At 47.5% G+C, this 27,186-nt stretch overlaps 1 protein-coding gene across 2 annotated transcripts in view; it reads right to left on the bottom strand.

The window, feature by feature from the left end:
• SFSWAP (splicing factor SWAP) overlaps positions 1-27,186 on the bottom strand; it is a 70,407-nt gene that overhangs the window by 32,010 nt on the left and 11,211 nt on the right. For both annotated transcript variants that reach the window (XM_055323306.1, XM_055323307.1), the window contains exons 5-11: positions 24,328-24,553; positions 23,260-23,366; positions 22,715-22,847; positions 7,532-7,769; positions 6,297-6,428; positions 5,418-5,511; positions 4,142-4,310 (exon numbers count right to left, since the gene is read on the bottom strand). In XM_055323306.1, coding sequence (XP_055179281.1) covers positions 4,142-4,310; positions 5,418-5,511; positions 6,297-6,428; positions 7,532-7,769; positions 22,715-22,847; positions 23,260-23,366; positions 24,328-24,553 — 1,099 coding nt within the window. The remainder of the gene's footprint in view (positions 1-4,141; positions 4,311-5,417; positions 5,512-6,296; positions 6,429-7,531; positions 7,770-22,714; positions 22,848-23,259; positions 23,367-24,327; positions 24,554-27,186) is intronic.

Below are 27,186 nucleotides of genomic sequence, written 5' to 3'. Positions count from 1 at the left end.
TTAATGAACACAGGATCAACTGAACTTAAAGGTGAAAAAATTCACTTAAATGTTCATTAAAATAGCTCATGGATTTGGGGCTACAGTATTATAGCTCAACACAACTTGAATCATTCTCAAAGCATCTCTTCCTCCAAATTGGGAAAATCAGGCATCAATAAATGCATCATTTAAAACAAAAGCATGTTAGCTGTGATAACACAACACCCATATGGACATTTGGCATTATGCAAAACACAAAGCCAAAGAACAGTTACATGATGCAGACTCTAAAGCAATTTGGTAATGGAACAGACTAACAGGATAACCCACGGGCCTCACCTCACCCAATCTGCAGCCTCACCAGGGATGCTGTCAGGCCCCCTGCTTGCAGACTGGGAACCAAGGCTACAAGGCCAAGTAACTTCCAATTTATTTGTTTTCCACGACTATTGCTGAGGGTTTATTTCTAGGAGTCCTTGAGCCCTGCGGTGAGTACTGGGCTGGACGCCGGGCTGGGCCACATGGGTCCGGGAGTGAGGGCATCCACGTGTAGCGGCCAGTCTTCTAGGGACCGCGTCCTATGCTTGTAAAGACAGTGAGAGTCCTTGCTGCCCTGAGCTTCTACCTCACTGAGCATTATGTTGAACTTTACCAAGTTGAGAGGCAAAACCCCAGCATTTTGTTAATGAAGAGACTTTAAAACTGCATTTACTTTCTTCCTTTGTAAGGGATCTTCCTGTGTCCTGGGTCTACTACTTTTCTGCTGCACTGTCTTTTCTCATCAGCCAGAGAGCTCTTCCTACAGTGTGGACACTCCCCCTCCTCCTGCATGTGAGCAGTCACCAACGTTTTGACATTCGTCATTTAATTTCATTCAGATTCTGCCCCCGTCAGACCTCCTACTCTTTCCTTGGGATTTATGGCTTCAATTCTTACAAAAAAATTACCTTTATTTTCTTCTATCTTTGTGGTACTTTTATTTTTTTTTTTTAAAGATTTTATTTTATTCATGAGAGGCAGAGAGAGGGAGAAGCAGGCTCCATGCAGGGAGCCCGACATAGGACTCAATCCTGGGACTCCAGGATCACGCCCTGGGCCAAAGGCAGGCGCTAAATCGCTGAGCCACCCAGGGATTCCCACTTTGTGGGCTTTTAAAAAAAGATTTTATTTATCTGAGAGAGAGAGAGAGAGAGCGAGCCAGCACGCACCAGTGATCGTGAGCAGCGGGAGGAGCAGAGGGGAGGACAAGCAGACCACGCACTCAGCACAGAGCCCCATGTGGGGCTCAATCCCAGGACCCTGAGATCACAACCTGAGCTGAAATCGAGTTGGAAGTTGAACTGACTGAGACCAGGCGACCCTTCATGTTTCTTTTTACGTTTAAATACATAACCTGTCTGGAACTGTTGTTGTCGGATGTGAGGTAGAAGTCCGAATTTATTTGTCCTCCATAAGGGAGGGCCAGTTACTGTTGCCCTGGAGAAGCTTCACCACCCACGCTGTGGACACACTGGCGCCTGCTGGATGTCCGCTGCTAGAGAGACGGGTGGTTTGTCTGCTCCTGCCAGGGGTGGTGCCCAAAGACTGCTGCTAAGCCTGGGGCCCGAGGCTGCCTTGTGTTCCCAAGGGGCTTTGGTGGCACGGGCTCCTCTTTCTCTCAGGAACAACCTCGACCCGACACAGTCCTGCCTGCCGCCTGTGTCCCAGGATGTCGCTGAGCAGTGCATGCTAAGTTCTTCCAGACCTAACATCTGTCATGCTACCTCTTCCTGACATAGTTTTATCAATTTATACTTTCCCAATTTTTCAGTTATTTTCAAAATCATACAAATTTAGGGTTATGTGTATTGTTCTCGTGGACTTGGAAAATCTGATTTTCCTCACCCATTGTATGCTATATATTTCCCTGTGCTTCTTTCTGGATCCAGTCTGCACAACATAATGTGCCATAGGCCTCTTCCTACATCCCTGCTGGTTCCTGCTTTGACATGCGCTGTTCACCCTCTCCTGTGTTCCTCAGACGCATTTTACACATAAGCATACAAGGCTAGGTAAGTTTTTGTTTGTTTTCACTGCATTTGATAATTTTTTGACGTGAAATATTCTCACTAGGAGTGTCAGGCCAGCCCAATCAGGTAAGTGTCTGACTCCTGACCTCAGGGTTGAGTGCGAACCTCATGTTGCATGTACAGCTTACTTAAAAATAAAATAGAGGAGGAGAAATACTCATTAATCTCACTTTTTCTAATTATTTTGGAATGTTGATGCATCGTAAATGTCTGTGCCCAGAGCATCCAGAGTACTTTTCATTCAGAATTTCAGAAACACCTTAATTATCTATTACTATAGATAGCTACTTTATGCTACAAAGGTGGGTCTGATTTGCCAATCTGCCTTTTCTCCAGCTGGGGGACAACCTGCCCATTTTTCTCCCTGGATGCTTCCCCGTCACCTCTATCTCCTCCCCTGGAATCTGAGAGCAATCTTCAACTTGTCTCCTCTTTTGGTGTGATTTTCAGGCTTTCGCTGTATTTGACCATCTGGAGGCTGTTCCTAAGCAACCTGTGTACATGTTAGACTATCAGCTGCAGGTCCTGGCACTCAGTCACGCTGTTTCCCAGGCACCCATGTGCTTGGAGGTTCAACTCTGGACTGTCCCAGGTGTGGCAATTGTCCAGAACCGCGGGCCAGATCAGGCGAGATGGCATGCTGCTGCCGAATCTCAGGCTCTGAGCGGAGCAGGAGGGAAGGTGGTTGTGTTGTCTCAGCTGCCGTTGTTGCCAGATGATTGTGGCAGTGTGGAGGTGGCCCTGGCTGACGGGCAACCCACATGCTGCCCCCTGGGTGCTCCCGCTGCTCTGGCCTCCCACCTGTCCCTCTGTTGCTGTTTGGGGGTCACTACCACTGAGTCCCAAAGTGTCCTTCTCTTCCCTACAACTGAAATTCCAGGTGAGCTGCTTGTTCTTCTCAAACACAGATTGTAAGTACCTCCCTTACATCTGCAGCAACTGATTTTATTCTCTATTTATGATGTTCCTTTATTTCATTGAGAGTCTGCAAGTGTCCAGGAAGGGCGAAGAGTTTCATAGGTGCGCTTAGGTAAGTCCTGGAATGGGAGGCTCAAAGATTCTTTTGTGGTCTTCTGATCTGAAGAGTTTCCCAGGTCAGTCATCCATGGGGCTGGTCTGGTTACTCCACATCACCACCCTACAAAGCAAGGCCCCTCGATGGAAAGCACCGGCACTTCTACAGTCACTACCTCCTTCTACCCTGTACTTGCTTGCCTCTGCCTCCCTTCTCCTACAGCTCTATGTGCTCCCATCAGTCCCAGCAACAACTCTAGGTGGTCCTCTGTGGGGTGTCCTTACAAAGTCACCAGCTGGATACAGTCACTTCTCTGACCTGGCACCTGAAGAGGACCAAAGACCCTGAGCCCCACGACCTGGTCCTGGCTGCCTTCCAGGCTGTTCCCCGCAGGCCCCCACCCCCCTACTACTCTGACCACACTTCCTGTGTGCGCCTGCATGCAGCTCCAGCCGCGCAGGCTCTGCCTGGGATTGCAGCCCTGTCTTGGGGTGTCTGGGACACTCTCAATACCACCATGCATCCCTCCTCTCCATAGTTTCTCATCCCCACCATGTGGGACTCACTGCAGCTTCATATGTATGATCCAAACTGACTTCCCCGCTAATGTGCCCCATGGCAGCTCCCCTATCCCCACCACCGGTTTTATTTTACTGTATTGGCTCTTTCTGTGTATACCGGTCCTAACAGATGAAAAACCCCTTCAGAGAACATAAAGGTGACAAAGTGGAGGCAGCAGAGCACAGCCTGGTCAAGGGCCTCAGGACACAGAAAGACAACTATCTCACTGGTGACTCTCTGCACATGACTGTGGCTTCAGGCATCCTAGGAGGTATGAAACATCCTGTGCAATGTGTTGAACGTTTCCATTAAACTTGGTAGAACAGACCATGAGACAAAGGTATACGACGAGCTCATATCCAAACGGACCCAAATTCCAAATTAGGAAAGTATCATGAGGGAAGCTTTATCACAGCAACCTCACAGAAGTGGCAACTCCGCTTCCTGTGGTTAGGGGCGCCCTCCTCCATGACCTGACATAACATCTGTGAGGATGAGATGGGCAATGGCGTACCTTTGACCAGCTTCCCATCTGCGACAGTCTTACTGGATGACGCCTCCTTCTTCCCTGTGGGGCCGCCTCTTCCTGCGTCAGATGAATCTTCACAAGCACCTTCCTCCCCACCATCACTTGGCTTTTCGGGAGCAGATTCTGCAGGAGACTCTTCTGGTGCTGACACAGCCTAGAGATTAAACGTGACTATCAATGGCTCTGTTAGAAACTGCATGGGGTATGTCACAGACAGACTTCACTTTGAAACTCAGGCTTGCCACCTTCTGATATAAGACAACAGAGAGGAGCACAAGGAGGTTTCCCCTCTGGAAGGACAGAATGCTTCTAAAGGCTCTAACACCGTCTTGGGGACCAACCACTCACTGTCTTTTCTTTGGAGACAGATGCCTGAGAATCCTTTCAGAATATCAGATCATGCCCATTGCCTGCACATGAATCATTTTTATTTAGTCTGAGCAATTACAGATAACAGTCTGAAGAAAGCCACTGATAAGCAAGGCCTACAACATCTACCAGAATAGGTTTGAACAAAATGTCAGGCCCCTGAAGGGAGTGGAGCAGGAGAAAGTATTACAAGGACAGGAGGAGCAGCATCCAGCAGGTGTTAAGAGTCCTATGTGGGAGCGCTGCATGGGGGCGGTCTGCCCCCAGGATAAAAGCCACACCATGGACAGCGCACAGCGCTGTGTGGCGCCAGTGTTAGTTGTGAGCACACACACTTCTGATTTATGTACAGATGTAAATCTTAATGCAAAAGAAGTATGGTACATGGCCTCCACTAAAAGCTGTTAAAAATAATAGACAACCAGGGATGCCTGGGTGGCTCAGTGGATGAGCATCTGCCTTCGGCTCAGGTTGTGATCCTGGCATCCTGGGATTGAGTCTCATATCGGGCTCCTCACAGGGATTCTGCTTCTGCTTCTCCTTCTGCCTATGTCTCTGCCTCTGTGTCTCCCATGAATAAATAAAATTTTAAAGATAAAAATAATAGCCCCGAAACATCAAATGCTTAAAGAGATAGGATTCTTTGTTTAGAACATGCTGATCATCAATTAGTTATGAATAGGGATAAAATTTTCAATAAACCCCAAAACCAGGCTTCAACTCTGAGAGGTACGAAAAGTTATAGAGAGCATCTGCTGGGCACATCCCTCCAAGACAGAGTAGAACCAATGAACTGTTTGCTATGTCCTGAGAATAAGTACAAACTATTCTTACACCTATACACCAGACAATACTGAGGATCCTGGTCTCCCAGATCCCTGCAGACAGATACCTGTGCACTCTCACCCCCTTCCTTCTGGAGGAAGAACTGCTTCTTGAACTCATAGTAGGCATTATACTGGTGCCAGGGCTGCAGGAACTCGAACCTAGGAGCAGAGATGAGGACGAATCATTAGCGCAGACACGCATGTGCCAAGAGTAGCAACCAGGGCTACTACTGACAGCTTGCTGCAAGCAGACACCGTACACACGCTCTCCAATGACAGACTCAAGCCCCATTACCACAAGAGCTGTGTGCGCAGTAGGATGGCTGGATCCTACCCACTCCTTGGGCAAGGGAGACTGAAGCATGGGGAGGTTAAACCGTTTGTTGGTGGTCACAGGGATCCATGCAACTGCTGGATGTCTTATACCTGATGCATGGAGCGCTGATTACATGGCAGACTTTTCTCCCCTTGCTTCTTTGTTTTGTGTTTGTTTATAAACACGTATGTATTTTTTTAAACTATTTTTCTATCTGACATATATATCATATACATTTAAGTTTTTATTTTCAGCTCACTTGGTGAACATACAGTGTCATCTTAGTTTCAGGAGTACAGTGTAATGATTGAACACTTCCACATACCACCAAGTGCTCGTCACAACAGGTGCACGCCTTCATCCCCATCACCTGCTTCACCCGTCCCCACCCCCCCAAATGGCAGATTCTTGAAAAGCATGAACCCCAGCCTTGTTTTAGATAGCTTCATCATTCTTACTTCAACAAAACAAAACCAACAAAAACACACCACACAACTGTAAGCAATTCACCATATAAGCTGTGCTGACATAAACAGGGAGTAAAAATGATAAAGAACTACGTAGCTAGACTACAAACAAGCTTAGTACAATGCATATGCGTACCCACACACCCACATTCTGTTCTCACCTTTGGTCATTTTTGGCGCGAACGCTGGTCTCAAACTTAAGGCCATTCCGAGCCACGTATTCTGCGAGCTTGTCAATCACAGGCTGAATGTCGGGGGGCGGGGGGATGATGGCCGCCACGGGAGCAAGTGCACTGCAGAGAAGGGCTTCATCACACTCACAGGCAGGGACCTCCTGAGACTGCCAGCAGGTGCACCAGTGGAGCACGCTACAAGAGGGCTCTGGGTGTCCCAGGCCACCCCAACACGCACGCGCGCACACATACACATACACGCACACACATGCAAGGAGGCTCTGAGCATGTCTTCAACTACAAATAGCTCATCAAAGTCAGTTCCTTGAACAAGCACCAAAATATTATTGCCAACAGTGAAAATGGGGTTTCATGGAAAATGAGACTTAAAACCGTGGAAACAGGTTTATTTTCCCCCTAATGTTTCCCTCCAGTTATAAGCCAATTCTTAGAAGCAACCAAGAATAAGTTACTTGTTGATTCTTTTTCACGTTAAAACAGAGAACGTGGGCAGTGCAGCTCAACATCCTCACCTCATGTCCCGTTTCTCAGCACGGTCAGAAGGTGGGTCACCATGCAGAACACCCATGTGTTCTGTCAGATATCAACCACAGGCATCCAGAGCCCCTAACAAAGTGCCGACAACATACCTACCCCACAGACCTCTGGATGCTGGGGTCCATCCCTGCCCCACTGTGGTTTTTGTTCGACATTCAGCTGGTCTGGTGGCCAGCCCCCATCTGCCCATGGCTTCTGGGAGTCAATTCTACGGACTTTATAAAATTCTATGTTTCCTACAAGTAACTGCAGCTTCATTTTACCCTGATTTTACCCAGTAGTGCCCAACTGAGATATCAGCACGTCAGAAAGTCCAGATGTAGGGGGGTCAGGCGGCATGGGGTGCTAAGGATGCAGGGGTTATATGGGGGTTGTGGGGCACTAAGGACATGGGGATTATGGGGGGTGCAGGACGCTAAGACGTGGGGGTTATGGGTGGTAGTGGGGTGCTGAGGATGCAGGAGTTGGGGGTGACATGGGGGTGCTGAGTGGGAATTAATTTTCTAAGTGTTCATGTCATGACAATTTCTGTTGCACCATCAACTCTGTAACTTGGGTATCTGGATACTTAAGCCCTCAGGAAACAGAGACCCTCCACGAAACGCAAACTGAAGACCCTGAATGAGAGTAGAGAAGTGCCAGGCGATGGGAAGAAGTGAGCATACCTTGTGGTGATGGTGGAGGTCACCCCACTACTCGTCTCTGCTGTGGTTGGCGGCGGTGGGGGTGTGGTCCCAGGGGGCGGTGGGGCAGTGGCCGTCACCCCAGCAGAGCTGGGCACAGCCACACCAGCAGGCAGGGTGCTGTAGTAAGTGGCCACGTCGACCCCCGGTGGGGGGGGTGCCAGGCAGTAGGTGCCATCTGGCAGCATGTAGTAGCTGTAATACATGGCAGCCACGGTCGCTGTGGAAAGACACGTGCAATGTCACTTCTGTGCATCTGCAACTACACTGTGTTCTATATTTTTGATACAAGAAAGGGCTGCCCACCGGACACGTGATGTGGAGGAGCCAGGCAATGTTGGGGCACCCCTGGGGACAATAGCAGTAAACATGCAGACAGGAAAAAAGTCTTCTCCAGCAGCAGCTGGCCACCGTGCTGATGAGCACGCATGCAGCTATAGCGCTCTGCTCCTTTCCCAGTTATCTTCTGGGCGCTGCACTTCCTTTGGGTGACACTTCCCTTGTGTGCGTGCATCTGTAACCAGCATCCTGGCCCCCCAATGTGTGGCAGTGTATTTACCACATCCTCACGGACACAGGTCATTGGGTGGCTTTGCCGTCACAGACAGCAATGTACAACAGCTTCCTGTGTAGTTTGGGCACATGCAAGTATCTGCAGGGCAGCAGCCCACTGTTTCAATAATTAAAAGTCCTATAAGCTTATTTTTCTTTTTTTTTTGGAAAAATTCAAAACCAGCTAAATCATGGGAGAACCAATGATCCAATTAAGAATTGTGGATATGCAAATGGTTCTGACTACATTGAGATTTAATTTCCTTTTTGTTGGAGAATGAAAAAATCTTTCCAATTAATGAATTTTATTTTGATTTTCAATTAGTTAACTTTAAAACAAGAACATTTAGCAAGAGCAGATGCTTCACCCTGACCCTGGCTCCCAACAATGTGTGCTACACTGGCAAACAGCAGTGGGACAGCAGTATGAGCAGCGAGGCCCCAGCCTTACCACCTGAGGCTGGAACCAGGGACCAGTGAAGTGGCTGCAGGCCCACCCACAGCTGCTAACAGCTCGCTCCTTGTTACCTGCATGTGTGAACTCCCAGCTTGTTCTCTCTCAATGTCACATACCAGCCATGGCTACATATTCACAATGGCATCCTGAGAGTTTATGGTAAGACACAAGGTCCCCACAGAGTTCTCAATCACATTGCTGCAGGAGGGCGGGGACCACCTGAAGCTGCTGGCTGGAGGCGGAGGCTGAGGCAGTGGGGATGGCAGGGAAGGTATGTTCGCTCTATAGCATGTAGCACGCAGCGTTAGTCGGATGGACAGATGGATGCACCGTTTCCAATGGAAGCTTTTCCTCACCAAGCGAGGCGTTCACACACAGCCTATGCCTGTGACGTACAGCATCCTCCTTGTAGGAATGGAACTGCAGTTCCCATGTACCCGCCTTTAAGCAATCAGGCTACCAGAGTCCTTCTTCTCAGTCCCTAGGCAGAGCCACCCCACAGATAGGGAGACGATGTGGCCTCGGTGAGAACAGAGCATACTAACCCTGACCTGCCTTGGAGAACAACATGTATGTAGTCCAGCGTCTCTGGGAGAGGGGGTGGGACTCCTGTTACTGCCTAGTCCAGGGTGTCACATCTCAGTGGAAGGACACTCCACTCCTGTCAGTCCAGATAGTCAGTCTGACATCAAGCCAGAATACACTTTAAATCACAGCCACAACCAGTGAGCCATGTGAACTCACAAGAACAAAACAGCTTAGAGGTTTTGACTAAGAGTGTATGTCAGGCAATTGCAATGTAACGCATTCTTCATGTAACAGAATAAATGGTTTTCAAAACCAAGCATTGTCCCTTTGAAAATATTCATACGCAGATTAACCATCAGTTCATAGGACTTTCCTGAAGTGACCATCATGCTAAATCAAAACAGTGTTAAAGACAGCACTCCTGGCAAGATGGCAGATTATCTCAGGAATCCACCCTCAGAATACTGGCTGAGGGGCACTGGCTAAGACAGAGCAGAAACTCTGAGTGCTGAGCTTAAAAAACAGAAGGCTTTGTTGCCAGGTATGAAAATAAGACTGCACACACCTGAACCTGAATGCACCCCAGACCTAGGCTGTGCCAGGACCAAAGCAGGAGGTTGCACGCAGTGGGAGACCCTGACCTGGCATCCCCAGCAGGCCTGCACAGGCAGCCCACTCCACCCTCTCAGACATGCAGCGAGCTTCTAGCAGAGTCTTCATCACACTTCACAAAGGCAAACAGGAAATTTCATAATTTCCATTTATCTAAAAAACAATGCTGACAGCCACCCAATGTCACTGTCTAGTGAGATGTGAGGAGGCTCAATGGCCAGCAGACTTGTTGCTATGGAATGCAGGTAGTAGCACAATGGGTTACTCTGGGGCCCGGGTGTGACAGTGACGGTGAACCACAGCCCGTCACCCATGCCTCGCCTTTCCCAGAGCCTCTGGGCTTCACTCCCACTCTGGGTCACCTTGCTCCCTCACTTTTGACGCCAGCACATCCACACAGTATCTTCTATATGACGTGTCCTCCCCCTCCCCCTCCAGCTCCCGAAGTTTGACTGCCAGTACCTCCCCCACCTAAGGTCTGTCCATTCCAGGGGCCCCTGCTTGCACAGGGCGCTTCCCTGTAAACAGCAGTGCCATGGCACTGCTAGCATCTGAGGTTTCCAGTGTATGGCCGGCAATTGCCCAGCATTAGTAAGTGAAGCCAGCTGCCAGCAAGGCCTGTGAGCCTTCCCAAACACCCTTGTGCTAAGATATGCGGGCTCACTGACTCATCACTCTTATTATAGAGTGAATGCACTTGAAGCCACAGACCCTTTAAAATGACCATTAGAGTGCAGTCACTCAGCGATTCCCACGAACACCAAGTTTTGTGCTTCCTTAAGCTCATCATCACATCTTCATGACAGGGTGCAAAGTCCCAAAGGGCTCCTCCCACTCTCTTTACCACTGGGCTTCCGTGACATAACACACCTTACTAGGGTTGCTGTACTCCGGATTTTAGGTTGAATTTTTGAAAGATGAGTGGGTTTTACAAGAAAGTTGAATGCCAATGGCGTTACTGGCATCATGAGCACCACAAATACCTACTCCAGATGAATCCAAGAAGGAAGTTCCAATAGGCACCTATGTTTTTGTAAGGGCAACTGTAGCTGTTATGAAAAAAATCAAGCTGCTTCAGAGTGTAAAGCACATCCGAGTGCACCTCCTTCTCAGTTCTGCACCTGCTCAGAAACATACAGAGCGACGTAACACAAGGTCAGATAAACATGCCTAATTACCGTCCAAACCCCTTCTATTCAACTGGCTTTCCACAAAAATCAGAGCCAATTTGCTGACATTTCATGCGATCTTAATCTCATATAAATTTAACTCCAAGAAGGGAATCCTGGTGTTTAAAGGGTTCTCGTAGATCAGGAGGCTGGTGAGCAATCCCTTCTGTGTAAAGAGCCAGTTTGGAGAAGACAAATATGTGTCTCTATTAAGAATGAAAATGCCGGGGGATCCCTGGGTGGTGCAGCGGTTTAGCACCTGCCTTTGGCCCAGGGCGCGATCCTGGGGACCCGGGATCGAATCCCACGTCGGGCTCCCGGTGCATGGAGCCTGCTTCTCCCTCTGCCTATGTCTCTGCCTCTCTCTCTCTCTCTGTGTGTGTGTGACTATCATAAATAAATTAAAAAAAAAAAAGCATGAAAATGCCTTTAGCAAATGCTGTGGAGCAAACAATTTATCTTAAAAAACCAATCTATTTTATTCATACAAGATGTCACAACGAGGGAATGTGACCAATGGAGCGTCTGTGAGCGGCAGCCATGAATGAGACAGCTGCCGGGCCTGCATGTTGCTGCCCTACCTGTCCAAGCCCAGGTGAGCACCTGGCCTCTGGGCTGCCTCCACCGGACTAGCAAATGGCCCTCCCCATGCACCTGAGGGACCTTCCGTCAGCTTAATGGCTTTAAGTCCTCTCTGTGCTTGAGGATTCCAGAAGTCCTATCTCTAGCTGAGCTGAACTTATCCACAATGAACTGACCATTCCACACCCCCACCGGGCCATCTCCTAAACGATTCACATGGGCTCGGTCCAGATCAGGATCCCTGCCTCCTCCTCACACACCTGCTGGCTCAGGAGGTGGCTGTGCCATGCCTCCTCCTGGTGGGTCAGCTGCACTGTACACTCCCTCCCAGACCCCTGCTCTAAGGCTCCAGGAGCCCTGCCTGGACCAGACAGAGCTGCTCCTGCCTGGAACCCTCTTATCTCTCCCCACCCAGGGCCCAAGCCAAGTTCCCTGCCTCCTGTCCCACCGCTCCTGTGTCCCATTCTCCTCAGGCCCCTGGCTTGGAGGACCTCCCTATGTCCATGATGGAAGGAGCCTTGTCCCAGCATGGCACAAGCACAATGCCAATCTGCTAGTGACTATGAGTTACATGCACAAGGATAAGAAGTGGAATGGTGGAAGGCTTCTCTGCAGCAGCAAGGGCCACCATGTCCTAGTGGCCCAAACCTTCCAAAGTCCCAGGGACAGTATTCAGTGCACAACTGTAGGCCTGTTCAAACTACCTACCATATGCAAGAGCAGAATGAGGGCATTGTCAAACATTCTAGAACTAAAATATTTGTGTGGATTCGAGACCTGCACCGTATAGCCCAGGGGCGATGTCAAGTAGGCAGGGAGGCTGGGGCTATAGACGCAGATCTGTATTGACAGGATGTGGGAACATTTCCTAAGAATGCAAACAACAACATATTTAAGAGCTGGATTTTAAAACTGGTCTTTGCTATAACTAACTTTAAAGCCCGTAGGGCTTCTATAAAAAAAAAATCAACAAAATGAGGACATTCATATTCAAGTAAAGTCTCTCACCAACTCTGGGATAGAGCAGGGGCTTGCAGGTGTTTCCAAAAAGAGCCAGACGGTAAGTATGTTACTACTCTTTGTGGGGGCATGATATAGATACTCAGAGAATAAGAAAAAACTAATTCCCACGCATTTTTAAATGAATTTTGGATGAAATTTCAAATATAATAAAAATATCTGAGTGGGCTTTTGGGAGAAGGAGATGAATACAAGTATATGAATGGCAAGAATGGCACTCTTCATGAAGAATGCAGTGTGTCCCCCCCGACTCCATGTACTGCCCACCTGGCAGCTTCTGGTCACCCTGGCTATGCCAGCCCCTCCTCTCCACAAACTGGAACGTTTCTGTTTTCCAAAAGTCAAACTTTTCTGAAGGGCTGTTTAGAGATGCTCTTACAACCTCAATGCTTAATAACTTCAAAACTATTTTCAAGCCTATGAAAAAGTCACAGGAGTAACACTGGTCCTCACTCCCCACCATTATGTGGGCTTTCCTGTATTCCCTTCCCTTCTGTGACCATATGATGAGAGATTTCTGACATGGGTGGATTCCATGGAGAGGATGGTATGCATATTCCCGAACACTGGGGTGGGAGGGCCTGATTTCCCTGTAAACGCCCCACTCTTCACCACCACAGCAGGACCACAGCCAGAGCGCCCTTCCCGGGTAGTCACCTGCTGACAGACCAGTGGAATAAGTCACTTTCGTGGTGATTTCGCTATGTAACATAAGACTCTGTAAGACTATCCCTTCTGCTGAAAATAAACCTTAACAAAGGTTTTCATCAGCATCTAAAGATTCAGATCCTGGTCAGTATCAATCTCACAGGCAGCCTACTTGACTGGAGACTTTCTTCTGCTCACACTTAAAAAAGCTATGCTCTCTTCACACTGAGGACCTTTACTCCAGGAGAAGTCAAACACTAGGCCCCAAGAACATAATTCAACAGTGATTTCTAATATTACTGAGGTTTGTATTCCTCTCATTCACTCGATGACTGCTCACCCCAGCCCCAAGACTTCCAGCTTTGCCTCATGGACTTGGACCATCTGTGCGAGTTCCTGAAGGGCCCCTCTGACCACTGTGTTTCAGGCAGGGTGCTGATCTGCTGGCTCTCCAGAATATAGAATCTCATGTCCTGGGGAAACCACAGTCAAGCCAACAATCCCTACAATGCTAAGTTCACAGTTGTGTTTTTATTTTTAATTTTTTTTTATAAATTTACTTTTTATTGGTGTTCAATTTGTCAACATATAGAATAACACCCAGTGCTCATCCCGTCAAGTGCCCACCTCAGTGCCCGTCACCCAGTCACCCCCACCCCCGGCCCACCTCCCCTACAGTTGTGTTTTTAAAGCAAAAAAAATTTTTTAGTACACTTGACACAATATAAATTAATTTCAGGTGTAAAAAATTTTTTTAAAAATTAATTTCAGGTGTACAACATAATGATCTGGGTGCCTGGATGGCTCAGTTAGTTAAACATCTGCCTTTGGCTCAGGTCATGATCCTGGCATCCTGGGATGGAGCCCTGCATTGGGCTCCCTGCTCAGTGAGGAGTCTGCATTTCCCCCTCTGTCCCTCCCCCTGCTTGTGTTCTCTCTCAAATACATAAATCTTAAAAAAAAAAAAAAAAAAGTGATTCAAAGTTGACAGTTTTTAAGTAAAAGAGTATTAATGCCCTGCCCATCTCCCCAAATACTTGAAAGTTTTTATTATTTGGATCATCTCACAATGTATCTGAATATGTCCAAACTCATTACTTGTTACCACAAAGCTCCTCCCAGTCACCTTTTAATTACTCCCTATGACCTCCAGACAACCCAGTGTTAAAAAAAAAAAAAAAAAAAAAAAATCTCCCACAAAAGAAGCCTTGTCTCAGTCACCAAAGTAGACTAGGAAAATCTGAACAGCTTCTGCAGTGATGCAGAATGTCATCTATAAAGCTAGGAAACTGCACAAACCAATCAGTTTTATATCTACAAACACAGGACTCAGGGACTTTAGCCCAGTGTTTATTTTTTTATTTTTAAAAGATTTTATTTCGTTATTCATGAGAGACACACACACACACAGAGAGAGAGAGAGAAAGAGAGAGGTAGAGACACAGGAAGAGGGAGAAGCAGGCCCATGCAGGGACTCCAGGATCATACCCTGGGCCAAAGGCAGGCTCTAAACCGCTGAGCCACCCAGGGATCCCACTAGCCCACTGGCAATTGCTCTCTTTCTGGCAAATAAAACCTTCTTTTAGAAGGCCTGTCTCTACCCATTACTTAAAGTCTTTATCAGTGATTCATGTAAAAAGTTTCAAGTTTTTAGTACTGTATTAGGTTTGGAGGCCTGTTACATAAACACAGGTTCTAGGATCTCCAAGGCAGCAGGAACAGGGATAAGGAGGAAGCACCCAGAGCAAAGGATTGGGAGATGACCAGGAAAGGGCGCAGAGCCATGCAGGCCCCCACAGCCAGGCAAGGCAGCCAAGACCACAGTCTGGATGGAAACGGAATGCAAGCAACCTTGAATTTTGGGAGCCACAGATGAACCGAGTGAGACAGTTCTATCAAGCACAAAGAAAAGGAAAGAAAGCCACCACTGAGACAGAGGGGGCCGAGCTATGCTGTGTGGTGACTGCACTTGATGCCTGTCTCTGTGCAGTCTGGAAGAGCCCAAAGAGGGTCTGACATGTTTATACAGGAGGGAACAACACATTTCATGACATAAACGTTCTGGGAAATTCAAGTTTCGGTGTTCATGCAGCCTGGCCACACCCCCTTGCGACCACCTGTCCAAGACACCTGTCCAGCTGCAATGGCAGAGGCGTTGACAGGTCATCGGGACCTTCCAGCAAGTCTGCAGAGCCCGCTGCAGCCCTGAGAGAACAGAGGCCCCCAAATCACACTTTTATGGAACCAACACACTTTAAACTGCAGCGGACAAATGTGACTAAGAAAGCAGTGACATGGAAGAAGATGGACAGACACACGCCAAACACCAAGGAGAACCAGGGCACAACAAAACAGAAAATGGTACAGAAGAAAAAAATGAAACAAAAGGACACTGATATCTTTTAAGCAGAGAAGCTCACAACTAGAAGAGAACTGGCAACGAGAGGCACATGAGGAAAGTTTCCCAGAATGAGAGCCGAACTTCTGAAAGGGTGCAGGACATGCCCCAGGATGACTGGGAAACGCCCCAGGTCACCAGGCATCCTGCCTGAATGTGGGGGCGGGGAAAGTGAAGTGGCCCCTTCCTCTTCACAGCAAGCGCCAAGTCCAGAACTCAACCTGGCATGCGACCGCCTAACAGTACCGTTCACCTGGGTGCTTGCCCACATGGGGGAGCTCAGCGAACAGCACCTAACAGCAATGAGCGAAAGCCAAGCAGCCCCACACAACTGGTTGTGGGCAGCAGCCGGCCGAGCCAGGCTTCTTTGCACAGGAGAGACCAGGCAGGCTGGACAGCAGCTTACAAACACCTCAGAGAAAGATTTACCCCTTTCCGCACAGTGGGGAAGGCAGGCAGTTCCCAGCACACAAGGATGCATGAGTAGAAGCCTCACAACACAGGTCCACGAGAGTGGAGCAGAGGCACTCTGGTATAGCCCTCACCCCCAGGACGGAGGCCAGCTAGCTGGGGGGGCGTGGGATAGACCCAACGTCAGTATCACTCACACTCTTACAACAGACATACTAATTCCTAAAAATCAGGAGTTACTGGCGGCATCTTATGAGTAATTTCCTCCAGTTTCAGTTAATGGTGTCTAGGATAAAAACAGAGCTTTAAAAAATAATCATCTCAACATCTTTAACATTCTAATCTATAGAACTGAATTCCTGAGGTATGGAAGAAACTTTTATCTGAAGATCAGCAATTACCTTTCTTTGATTTTTGATTATAGGTTCTTCTGCTGAATTCAAGTAAAACTTAAAAAGACTTCTGCTTTACACAAATATTTCCATCTGTACACCCAACCTTCTACTGCCTATTCTGCATAAACACTACCTTGTACCCCTGGCCCGGAGTTTCCTGCTCTCCCCTGCCTCTTCAATCATGTCAGTGATTCCCACTGAGTCAGGGATGCTCACCCAGTGCTAAAAATGTCTGTTTCTAGGTGGTGCAATCTTGGGTAATATTTTACTTTCTTCCTTCTACTTCACTTACAATAAAGACATTTTTTTTTTAAGAAGCGGTTTAGAAGGTAAGCAAAGCACTTGAAGGTCATGATTTTGCAGAAAAAAAGGAATGCCATGACAACAGCAGCAAAAATCACATTTTAAAAAACACCAGAGCAGAAGCCAGAAAATATCCAGTCTAGCCACACGACACAATTTGATTTCACTTCAGCTATTTATAGAATAAAACATTTTTAAAAACTGGGTTGGCGTTTTATTTTTAAAAAACTGCATGCTCTACCAGTGGGCAGTATTTCAGTATTATGCTTTCCTGCATAATTAACTGCATTTATGACCCTCTTCGGCAAAGATTTAGAGCCAAACAGCAGGAGACAACCAAGCAACAAAAAATCACCGTCAGGCTAATAAAAGGAAGAAACTGTTAGTTTTACACATCTGTATTTAAGGAGATTTTAGAAAAAAATTCTTTCAAACTAAACACATGCTTTTCTTCTGAGGCTGCCTATATCCAGGAAAATCTCTCATCAGAAAGAATCACAAAGAATGGCCATGTGCATCCTGAAGTAATTCTTAACCACTCGCTAATAAAAAGAGCTGGAAAAGCTTGGTGACCCCAGCGGGTGCCAGGCTCTCTCGGGGAAGAGCTGGGATGGGGGTGGCTAACAGATGGTCAGGAAACCATGTGTTCACATCACAACCCTCCAAGAGCCGCTTCAGAATACTTGAGCAGTGTCAGAAGCATCCCATTGATTGCACTTTTTCTGGAAAGAGATAGTCACCCACATACATGGTCCAAGCGGCGCAGACAGGCAGGTGATGGAGTGGCCCCCCTGCCACAGAGTCCCATTCCTGCAGGCTGTCTCTCACATGACCAGGTGGAGACATATCCCTCCACATCTATCCCACATCCGAACCCAACATGAAGGTCTCCACTGACACCTGCCCCTCTGCAACTGGTCCCGCCTTGTGCGGACGGACAGCTGTCCCCACTGCCCCCTCCGTCCTCTCTCCTAAGGGCACAAGGGGATCTCAGTCTCCCACCAGCACTAGAAATCTCCCTTGTGATGAGTATTCCTGTAGCTCCTTCCTTACGTGTTTGCAGATTACAGTAGGAAATCCTGGGCCATAGGCACGTGCATACTGAGTTCTGACAGCCACACACGCTCCCACCAGCAGGAAGGGCATGCCTCTCAGCCTTCTCCCTCTCTGCCTGTGACGCAGCTGAAAATCACATGGCACGGTAGGTTCCACCTGTGCTGCTTTCCTTTAACCTCTGTAATTATCAAGGAATTAAAACTTAACATGAATAACATTTTCAACAATCCAGAAACCTTGATTTTATTCCAAGATTTAAAATCCTCAAGTGTGGGGCACATGGGTGGCTCAGTGGTTGAGTGCCTGCCTTTGGCTCAGGTCGTGATCCTGGTGTCCTGGGATTAAGTCCTGCGTCGGGCTCCCCGAGGGAGCCTGCTTCTCCCTCTGCCTATCTCTCCGTGTCTCTCGTGAACAAATAAATCAAAAATCTTAAAAAAAATTAAAAAAATAAAAATTTAAAAATAAAATTCTCAAGTGTTCTTATGTGCCAGCCAGGGTGGGCCTCCCGACTATGACACAGTCTTGTGTACCCTCACACGTGTGCTGTGACACTGGCCCGCGCTCTCCAGGAATCAGGCTGTAAGGCCAGCAAATAAAAAGCCATTCGGGTGAGCAGTGAAGGGAAACCTTTGAAAAAAACTGCATGGCCATTTGTACCTTTCTGAATTATTCACAGTGTAGAGCTTGTGTTTCTGCTGGAGTTCCCCCCCACCCCCATTTGACTATAAAAGCTGTTGGTGTGTTAGGCATTTCTTCTGCTTGATAAATTTTTTTTATTCTATTAGCAGAATATAATGTTGTCTGTGAGCTTAAAGGAGATAGTTCTTCACCAGTTAAAGTCTCCTTCCTTTGCTGAGCGCTGCCCCACCCGGCACCGCTGCCTGGAAGCCACAGTCCTGCAGGGTAAAAGGCGAGGCTCTACCAGGGCCTGTGATCCATGGCTCTTTCCTGGAGTCTCCATTCCTTGCTACTTTGCCATGTTTCCTTTCCTACCCACTTCCAAACGTGCCTTTGCCTCAGGGCTCTCATTCACATTCCCTCCAAAGATGCTCCTGGTTTTCCTGCTGGGCGCCAGCAGTGAGGCTCCTCTTCAGCAGGATGGGCCTGTTTGCTCTTATAGCAGAGCTCTTCTCTGAAATGTTTTTTTCCAATTAAACTTCTGTAATCACATATTTAATTAAATTTTATGCAAATGGACAAAAGGTCAACGGCTTACAAGACTATGTGGAACAGGGAGGGGAAGTGGGTGTGAGAGTCATGAAGTCACAGACTGCAACCCAACGTCTGCTCTGGGGCGTCAGCACTCCCCTGACTGCACAGCACCCAGAGCAGAGAGGCAGCTTTGCACGATGCACAGGGTGGGTAAAGACACGTTATGCGACTAGTCAACAGCACACACTGTGTTTAAGTTACGAGATGTTTCAGATCTGTTCTTACCAGAGATTTTGCTTAAACCACCAACTAAACTAGTCAGGCCCTGGGATGTCTTCTAAGATTTCACTTACTACCTGTTACCGCTTATTTCCCTTTACTGTGCCTTCTTTTCAAACTTTTCACATCCTTGCTGCTTTTTCTTAGGTAACCACAGAATGTACCCACAGATGAAATCAAACATCTCTGAAACCGTGAAGACAGGTGCTCTGCTCTATTTGTGCCAGGCACTATTCTTTTTTTTTTTAATTGGAGTACAATTTGCGTACAACATTTAGCGTAACACCCAGTGCTCATTACGCCAAGTGCCCCCCTCAGTGCCCATCACCCAGTCGCCCCAACCCCCCACCCACCTCCCCTTCCACTACCCCTTGTTCATTTCCCAGAGTTAGGTGTCTCTCATGTTTTGTCACCCTCATTGATACTTTCACTTTTTCTCTCCTTTCCCTTTATTCCCTTTCACTAATTTTTTTTTTTTAAAGATTTTATTTATTTATTCTTAAGAGACCCAGAGAGAGAGGCAGAGACACAGGCAGAGGGAGAAGCAGGCTCCATGCAGGGAGCCCGATGTGGAACTCAATCCCGGGTCTCCAGGATCAGGCCCTGGGCCGAAGGCGGCGCTAAACCGCTGAGCCACCCGGGCTGCCCCCCTTTCACTAATTTTAATATTCCCCAAATGAATGAGACCATATAATGTTTGTTCTTCTCCGACTGACTTACTTCACTCAGCATAATACCCTCCAGGTCCATCCACGTTGAAGCAAATGGTGGGTATTTGTCATTTCTAATGGCTGAGTAATATTCCATTGTATACATAAACCACATCTTCTTTATCCATCATCTTTCGATGGGCACCGAGGCTCCTTCCACAGTTTGGCTATTGTGGCCATTGCTGCTAGAAACATAGGGGTGCAGTTGTCCTGCTGTTTCACTGCATCTGTACCCTTGGGGTAAATCCCCAGCAGTGCAATTGCTGGGTCGTAGGGAAGGTCTATTTTTAACTCTTTGAGGAACCTCCACACAGTTTCCCAGAGTGGCTGCACCAGTTCACATTCCCACCAACAGTGCAGGAGGGTTCCCTTTTCTCCGCATCCTCTCCAACATTTGTTGTTTCCTGTCTTGTAAATTTTCCCCATTCTCCCTGGTGTGAGGTGGGATTTCATTGTGGTTTTGATTTGTATTTCCCTGATGGTCAGTGATGCAGAGCATTTTCTCATGCGCTTGTTGGGCCAGGCACTATTCTGATTTGGATTCAAAGTTCAAGCTCGGGGTTCTTCCTGGAAACCGGATCAGTATGTGTCTAACCATCCAGGCCTCCCACCTCATGAGCCCTGGACACGTGGCTGTTGCAGTGACCCCAGGGCTGGTGCTTTCAGAGGGACATTCACTCCTCATTAGGCATGGCCCCTCTTCCCCTGCACAGCCAAGCTTCAGAGGGTCTGCGCTCAGGCGTCCATTTCCATACCCTGTTTCCTTCTTGCCCCACTGCAGTCCAGCCTCTGTCTTCCCCACGTCCGTGAAACAGTGCTCACTTCTGGTAACGAGGTATCTATGTGAAATCTGGACACCTCACAGCCCCCTTCCCTAGCCTCTAGGCAGCACTGAGCACTGCTGAGCAGTCTCCACAGAAAAACTATGTGACAGCCCTCTACCTCACTGCCCTCACGCCCATGCCCCCTTCCACATGCACAGCAGAGGCTGGATGCAGGGGGATGCCTACAAGCAGCACTGACTTTGTCATGTGCTTTCCTTTGACTGCCTTATATTTTTACAAAATACAAATTCATTGCTGACACTTGTAAATTGAGATATTTCACCTAAACATTTTACATTTTTTGCTTCTCTGCAAAATCTGCAATCTGGTCCCTGCCTCTGGCACAGTAGCAATCCATGAGTATGCAGCCATGGGTTCTGTCAGCATGGATTCTTTTGTCTCTGTTGGGTTAGACAGTTCAGCTGTGAGGCTGTGACACCAAGCACACTTGCCTATCACTCTTGCACTATGTGGGGTACCAGAGAGCTGTCAAAACAACAGCATGTGGAGGAGAAGTTGTCACTAACTGGCACCCCCTGACGGAGCACTTCTGGGGGCAGGTGGGCAGGGGTCCAGGTAGAAGTCAAACCTGGTGCACCTGATGTCTGTCCATGGAGGGACTGGTGTAAATGGGGCTCTGGACACCGCAGAGAGCCTGAGTCACAGAGCAGGGACGCACCCCCCTCCCACCCAGTGCTGTGGGGGCTGGGACACGCCTCATTGCTGCTGCCCTCGAGTTTAAAGGTATGTGCACCCATGATAAACGGAGCGAATGATTGGGTAATGGTCACCCTGCCCCTGAATTTCCTCTCCTCTCCTGTGCAAGACAGTAATAGCTTCACGGATCTATTGGATGCACACGGACAAGGCACTAAACACGCAAAAACTCAATGACAGGTCTAAAACAGGAAAACGAGGACACTCAGGGACATCCCACTCAGCAAACTTCCACTGCTCCCTCACGACTCCCAATTCACCTGTGCGGCTGAGCATCCACACAGCACTCCCTGTCTGAGCACTTCGAACCCCAAGTCCGTTAAGAGGCTTTTTCAGGATATGCACATTAAGTTCACTAAAGTAGCTGACTTTTAAAGTCTGCAAATGTGACTTCAGCACATCAGAGTCATGTGCTGCTACATGCTGCACTGGGAGAGAGGTGGGGGAGTCATGGCACCATTTCTGACAGACACTCCCATAATGAGCAGCCTACGTCCTAAAAGAATTAATTTCGGGCTGATTTTCTGCCTTCTGACAGTGACGACTTTATGGGTGGATCATCTGATCAGGTCTGCCGGTGAAGGACAACAGACAAATCCCTGCAGGCATCCTAGAGGCTGTTCTCCTGCTCAATGTTTAACTTCTAAGTAAAGTAACTTAAAAAAGATTGGACAACGAGACTGAGATCAAATACTTTGAAATGATTACTTGACTAGAACCTCAAGATTTACCTTCTGTCCATAATCTTTCAGTAATTAAAAACACAAAAGGCTAGCAATCAGCCAGAAAAGGCAGGAAGTGTAATCAGTTGTGATTCCATAGTGCATGTCACATGCTAGCTTGAGCCATGGCCTTTGCGGGAAAGCAACCATGACAGCACCCCAAGCCAACCAAAGTCTGCTCTCCTTGTGCTTCTTAACAGAACTTGACTCTGTTTAGGGCTGCAACATGGCCAATTCCAGTCCCCAGTGCAGGCCAGGTGGACCACACAACACCATCCTTTCTGTGAGGGTTATAGGGAGGCACCAGGCATAGCTTCTTGGGTGGGGGGAAGGGGGAGTCCTTCGAAGAAGGGCAAAGTCATGAGCACAGTCTGCTTTCTGCCCTTGCCCTTCTTTATCCTTCCTGGAAGGCACAGCTAGTGTTGGAGACAGAGCTGGCATTTGTCAACATTAGGTAACAAGCTAAAGGATGAGGCCACATGCCGAAGATGACTAAACGTGAAGACCTGAGGGATCGAGTCCCCCCAGCACCTCTAGCAGACCCGCACTGCATGTATACCCATCACGCTGCCCGACTGGCTGAGCTCTACAGCTGGGTGCAGGCCAGGAGACACGCAGAGAGGTACTCACAGTCCGTGGCGTACTCCACCTGGGAGGGTTGCGCAGTGCCGTCTGCTGTGGTGGGGGTAGGAGCGGGGCTGTCAGCCTGGGCTTTACGGACCAGCATGGCCAGGGGGTGATCTGGGTCCACCACCTTCAAAGGCTGCAGACAGAGAGGATCATGATCACACCATTCCTGTTCTGAGTCACGGAGAATGCTTGTGGCCAAGAAGGCTCAACTCAACCACAGAACATGGTATATCAGGGCACGGTGGACATGCTCCAGGAAACCCCTTGGCACACACACACAGAGGGCCTGCACTACTGTGCTGTACTCCACTCCCAGAGGAAGTGAGTGAATAGACGGCTTCCATCTTCCTAGTAACCACTCAGGAAAGGAAGGAAGGCTGGGCAGGACTAAACTGCCACCAATAAAAGTGTCAGTCACCAAGTCAACAACGAAAATGCACAACAGATGTCAGTGATAAGATACAAAAGAATAGCCGCTTAAAGATTTCCCAAAACTAGATTAGCAGAAGTTTTGTTACAGCATAAAAAACACAGAGAATCAAAACCTTCATCAGCTCCTCCAGGCGGTTACACTTCTTGGAAGCAAAAAGAGACGGGTGCAGGTAACTTCCATCTTCTTCATCATCATCATCATCAGAGCTGACCCCCGACTCTGGAAAGCAAAAGCGTGTTTCAAGATTCTGGTGTGGGGGAGAGAGAGGGCACAAATACATGATGTAAATACTGAGAAGCAGACAAAGGCAGGGCTGCAGATTACCACTTGGTGGTTATCTGCCCCAAAGGCACCTCTGGAAAACAGCTCCCGGGCACAGTGGCCCAAGGCGCTCAGCAGAAAGCAGGGGCCACAAGAACACGCGTGCCCTCCGCCCGACCAGCACACCCTTCTGGCACCCCTAGTCTGGAACCACTGTGTTTTAACTGTTTAGAAAAAGGACAAAGGCCTGACTGATGAAAGGTAGACAATGGGAACAGATAGTTTAAAAAACGAACATGTGGAGAAAATGAGATCTGTAAGCAAGATTCGTACAAATGATTTGAAAAATCAGGTTTCAGCTCAAAAGAAAAAAATCAACAGCAGGTACTACAAACTGTCGTCCCTGCACATTATTCGAAATCATTCACTGGCCTTTGTAGTAAGAATTCCAAATTTAGATATTTAATAAAAACAACCTGAATGTAGAAATGAATAAAAGAGGTAGAGAGAAATTAACTGTTCCATTTTTTGTGTACATATACTTAACCCTGGCCCTAAATCCACATGCACGGACCACTGCACCCATCCCACGGAGCAGGAGATTATTCCTTTCTCCAGGAAATGGTAAACAGCCAAAATGAGAGGAAAAATTTCTAAGCCAGAGGATTATGTTCTGATAGCATCAATATTTAATTCCATTTCACTATCTCTGGAAATATTAATTAAGAACCTGGTGTACTTTCCAGACTCACTCAGGAAGAGCTTTACCCATCCTCTGGGTGCACCAGCAGGGTTAATTAGCATGATGTAGTGATGGGGCTGCATGAGCATTCTGGAAGTCCTGCAGTGCAGGCTATCCCCTCCCCGAGGCTATCCCGCACATGCCCTGCGTCCACACAGGACACACAGTCTCACATACTCTTTTTTTCTTCGTTTCTGTTTTCTGCCAGCACCGTATAGCGTCCTTCTTTCATGGCTTTCTGGATGAATTTGTAGTAGGGGTTGAGGTAGTGATCAAAACGTAGAAAGTCGAACTGAGAGTTTCGGGCCTGCTTGGCTTTCAGCATTATTTCAAACTGTGCTCCCTGTTTGCACACGAAATTGGCTGTGCGCTCAATGATAGCATGCATTTTGGCTGTTGGTGGCTATGAAAAAACACACACATTCACGTGATCAATTTTTCATCTTTTCCACTGGCCACATGACTTAAAACACAGAAAAATAATCTGATTTTACTGTTGACTATATGAAATAGTCATTTCAAGGGGTGCCTGCCTGAATGGCTCAGTCGGTTAAGCAGTGGACTCTCGATTTTTGGCTCAGGTCATGATCTCAGGGTCCTGGGATCGAGCCCTCCCCCCACACTGGGGAGTTATGTTTGTCTCTCTCCCTCTGCTCACCACTACCTGAGCTTTCTCTTTCTCAAATAAGTGAGGAGAATCTTTAAGAAAGAGAGAAAGAGAGAGAAACATTTCAATTAGAATAGCCCAGTTTGAACAGACCTTGGGATAGCCCCTGGATCCATGACACTTGGGTCTATTTTTGGATTCTGCAGTATTTTATGGCAAGAAAATTCATGGACCAAGGCCGGGCACTGCAGCTTTGAGCAGAACCGACTTGAGGCAATCTTTTTTACACCAAGTCACTGTACCTCCATGTTAACACGAGTCCTTAACAAGGTTCTGTGATGTGGCTGGAGGCTGTGAACCCTCAGAAGCTGTATGCAAATTAGGTACACCTGCATTTTTCTAGGGAGGGGGTACACGTTCACCTAGTTTCTCAATGGTCTACACATCATTCCTCTTTCCTTCTTAGCTGGGACTAGTTTTCATAGTTTGGAAAATAGCCTTTTTGGACATCTGAGGAAAGTCACCTGCTCTCACCTGCTCCTGCCCCTAACTCACCTCCACACCAGGTGGGTGTGGTCTGGCCAGAACAGGGAGGGGCTTGCTCACAGGAACAGAGTGAATCATAGCACTGGCTCCAAGTGAGGTTACCATAGGAATCAGACCCTGCTGGTTTCCTGTCCATGCTGCTGCTAAGTTACTTCCACTACATGACATGCTTGGCACTTCCCACCCACAAATCGAGCCTGTCAGACCAGACACTGGAAGCCATGCTCCGAAAAATGCCTTTAGTAATAACAAAGTGATTAACACTTGGAAATTACAGGCGAATAAAGTGGGAAATTATTCATTAAAAATGGGTGGTTAAATATTCACAATGCTTTCTGTAATTCCAGAACCATATCCCTCATAAAATATAAACACCTTAATTCTCAAATTTAATTCCTGAACTAATAAAGTCCTTCACACTAAAATACGATAAGTACATACAATTAAAGTTATTTACTGATTTCCCCCCCCCACCCCGCTCCAAAAATTTACTGATCCCAAAATAAACTAGATTCTACGTCAAAGGCCCACTGTGCCTGGAGTATGGATCCTGAGGCAGATTTTCAATGGCTCAGGCTAATAGCAAGATTAATCTTTGAAACTGTGTTCCAGGCACACATCAATCATTAACAGTGAATTCAGAATAGTGACCTTAAAAGGAAACTAAAATCACCTCCATGACAGGCATTCTCTGCTGACCAAACTAACCTGCTGGTTTAAAATCTAAAAGGAGGCCTATTTATGATACAACACCAATGCTAAAAAGCAGCTCCAAAGCATTGGTTACCATGGAGAAACAGAACACGTGACGAGTATACTTCTGGACCTGCTCCCAGAGCAAGTGGATAACATACAAGCACCTGCTGTGGAAAGAGCGTTTGCTCTTAATCAGACGACTGTTTTTTTTTTTTTAATCATACGACTTTTACATAGATTTTTTTTCTATTTACTATCAAGCTTATCCCCACTATAAAGTGACACTTCAAGGACATATACATATATACACGTGTTAGAAAGACTGATGATAAAGGGGCAACGCTTGGCTTACTTACACAGGGAAACCTTGGTTTAAGAAAGTGACTGAGCCCAAGGCAGACTAATGCCTCCTTGGTCCTCCCAAATTACACTGACATAGCTCTAAAACCTGTGTAGATGCTGGGAAATGGGAGAGTAGTGTAGGAGGTGAGAAAGCCCACTCCAATCTAAGGTCTCTTCAGAGCTCTGGAAAATGCTGGAGCTCAGACCCCAGAGGCGGGAGGGGGCAGGACAGGGTGGCACAGGAGTGCAAGGCAGGGTGAATGAGGGAGGAACACCTGGAGTAGGTGGGCCAGCCCTCTCCTCCATCATGATCAGGGGAGGAGAGATTAAATACCCACTTCACACACAGCCCAAAATAAATATCACATCAAGTCACAATTCAACAGTAAAGAAAGAAAAAAAAAAACCAAAAAACGATAAACAACAGTAGGAAACAGGAAAATATTTTTAAAATCTTAGGGGTGGGAAGGGAGTTCCAAAACAAAATTCAAAATCCTGGTGCTACAATGGGATACAGTGATACATGTTGACTCCATAAATATGATCTGCATCCTGCAAGCAAAGAGATGGTAAAAGACAAGGCGTCTAGAGAACAAGCATGCATGGCACACGCAGGACATGCTCATCACACAGGCGATGTCCTTCCGAGTCCCAAAGAGGAGGCAAGAACTCCACAGGAATGCAGAAATAAGTCACATTTCTTTTTGCTTCCCACCTCCAAACTCTGGCAACAGAACCTCTGAATTATGATGAAAATAACACTCTAATCTGAACAACAATCAGTCAGGCCTAACTCTGTGGCTTAGAGCTCTGGAGCCAGGCCCGGGCTGGAGCTGCAGGCCTCA

This window comes from Nyctereutes procyonoides, unplaced genomic scaffold (genome assembly GCF_905146905.1).
Source record: "Nyctereutes procyonoides isolate TBG_1078 unplaced genomic scaffold, NYPRO_anot_genome, whole genome shotgun sequence".
In the NCBI taxonomy this organism is placed as follows: domain Eukaryota; kingdom Metazoa; phylum Chordata; class Mammalia; order Carnivora; family Canidae; genus Nyctereutes; species Nyctereutes procyonoides.
This window is presented reverse-complemented; position numbering and strand designations above follow the sequence as displayed.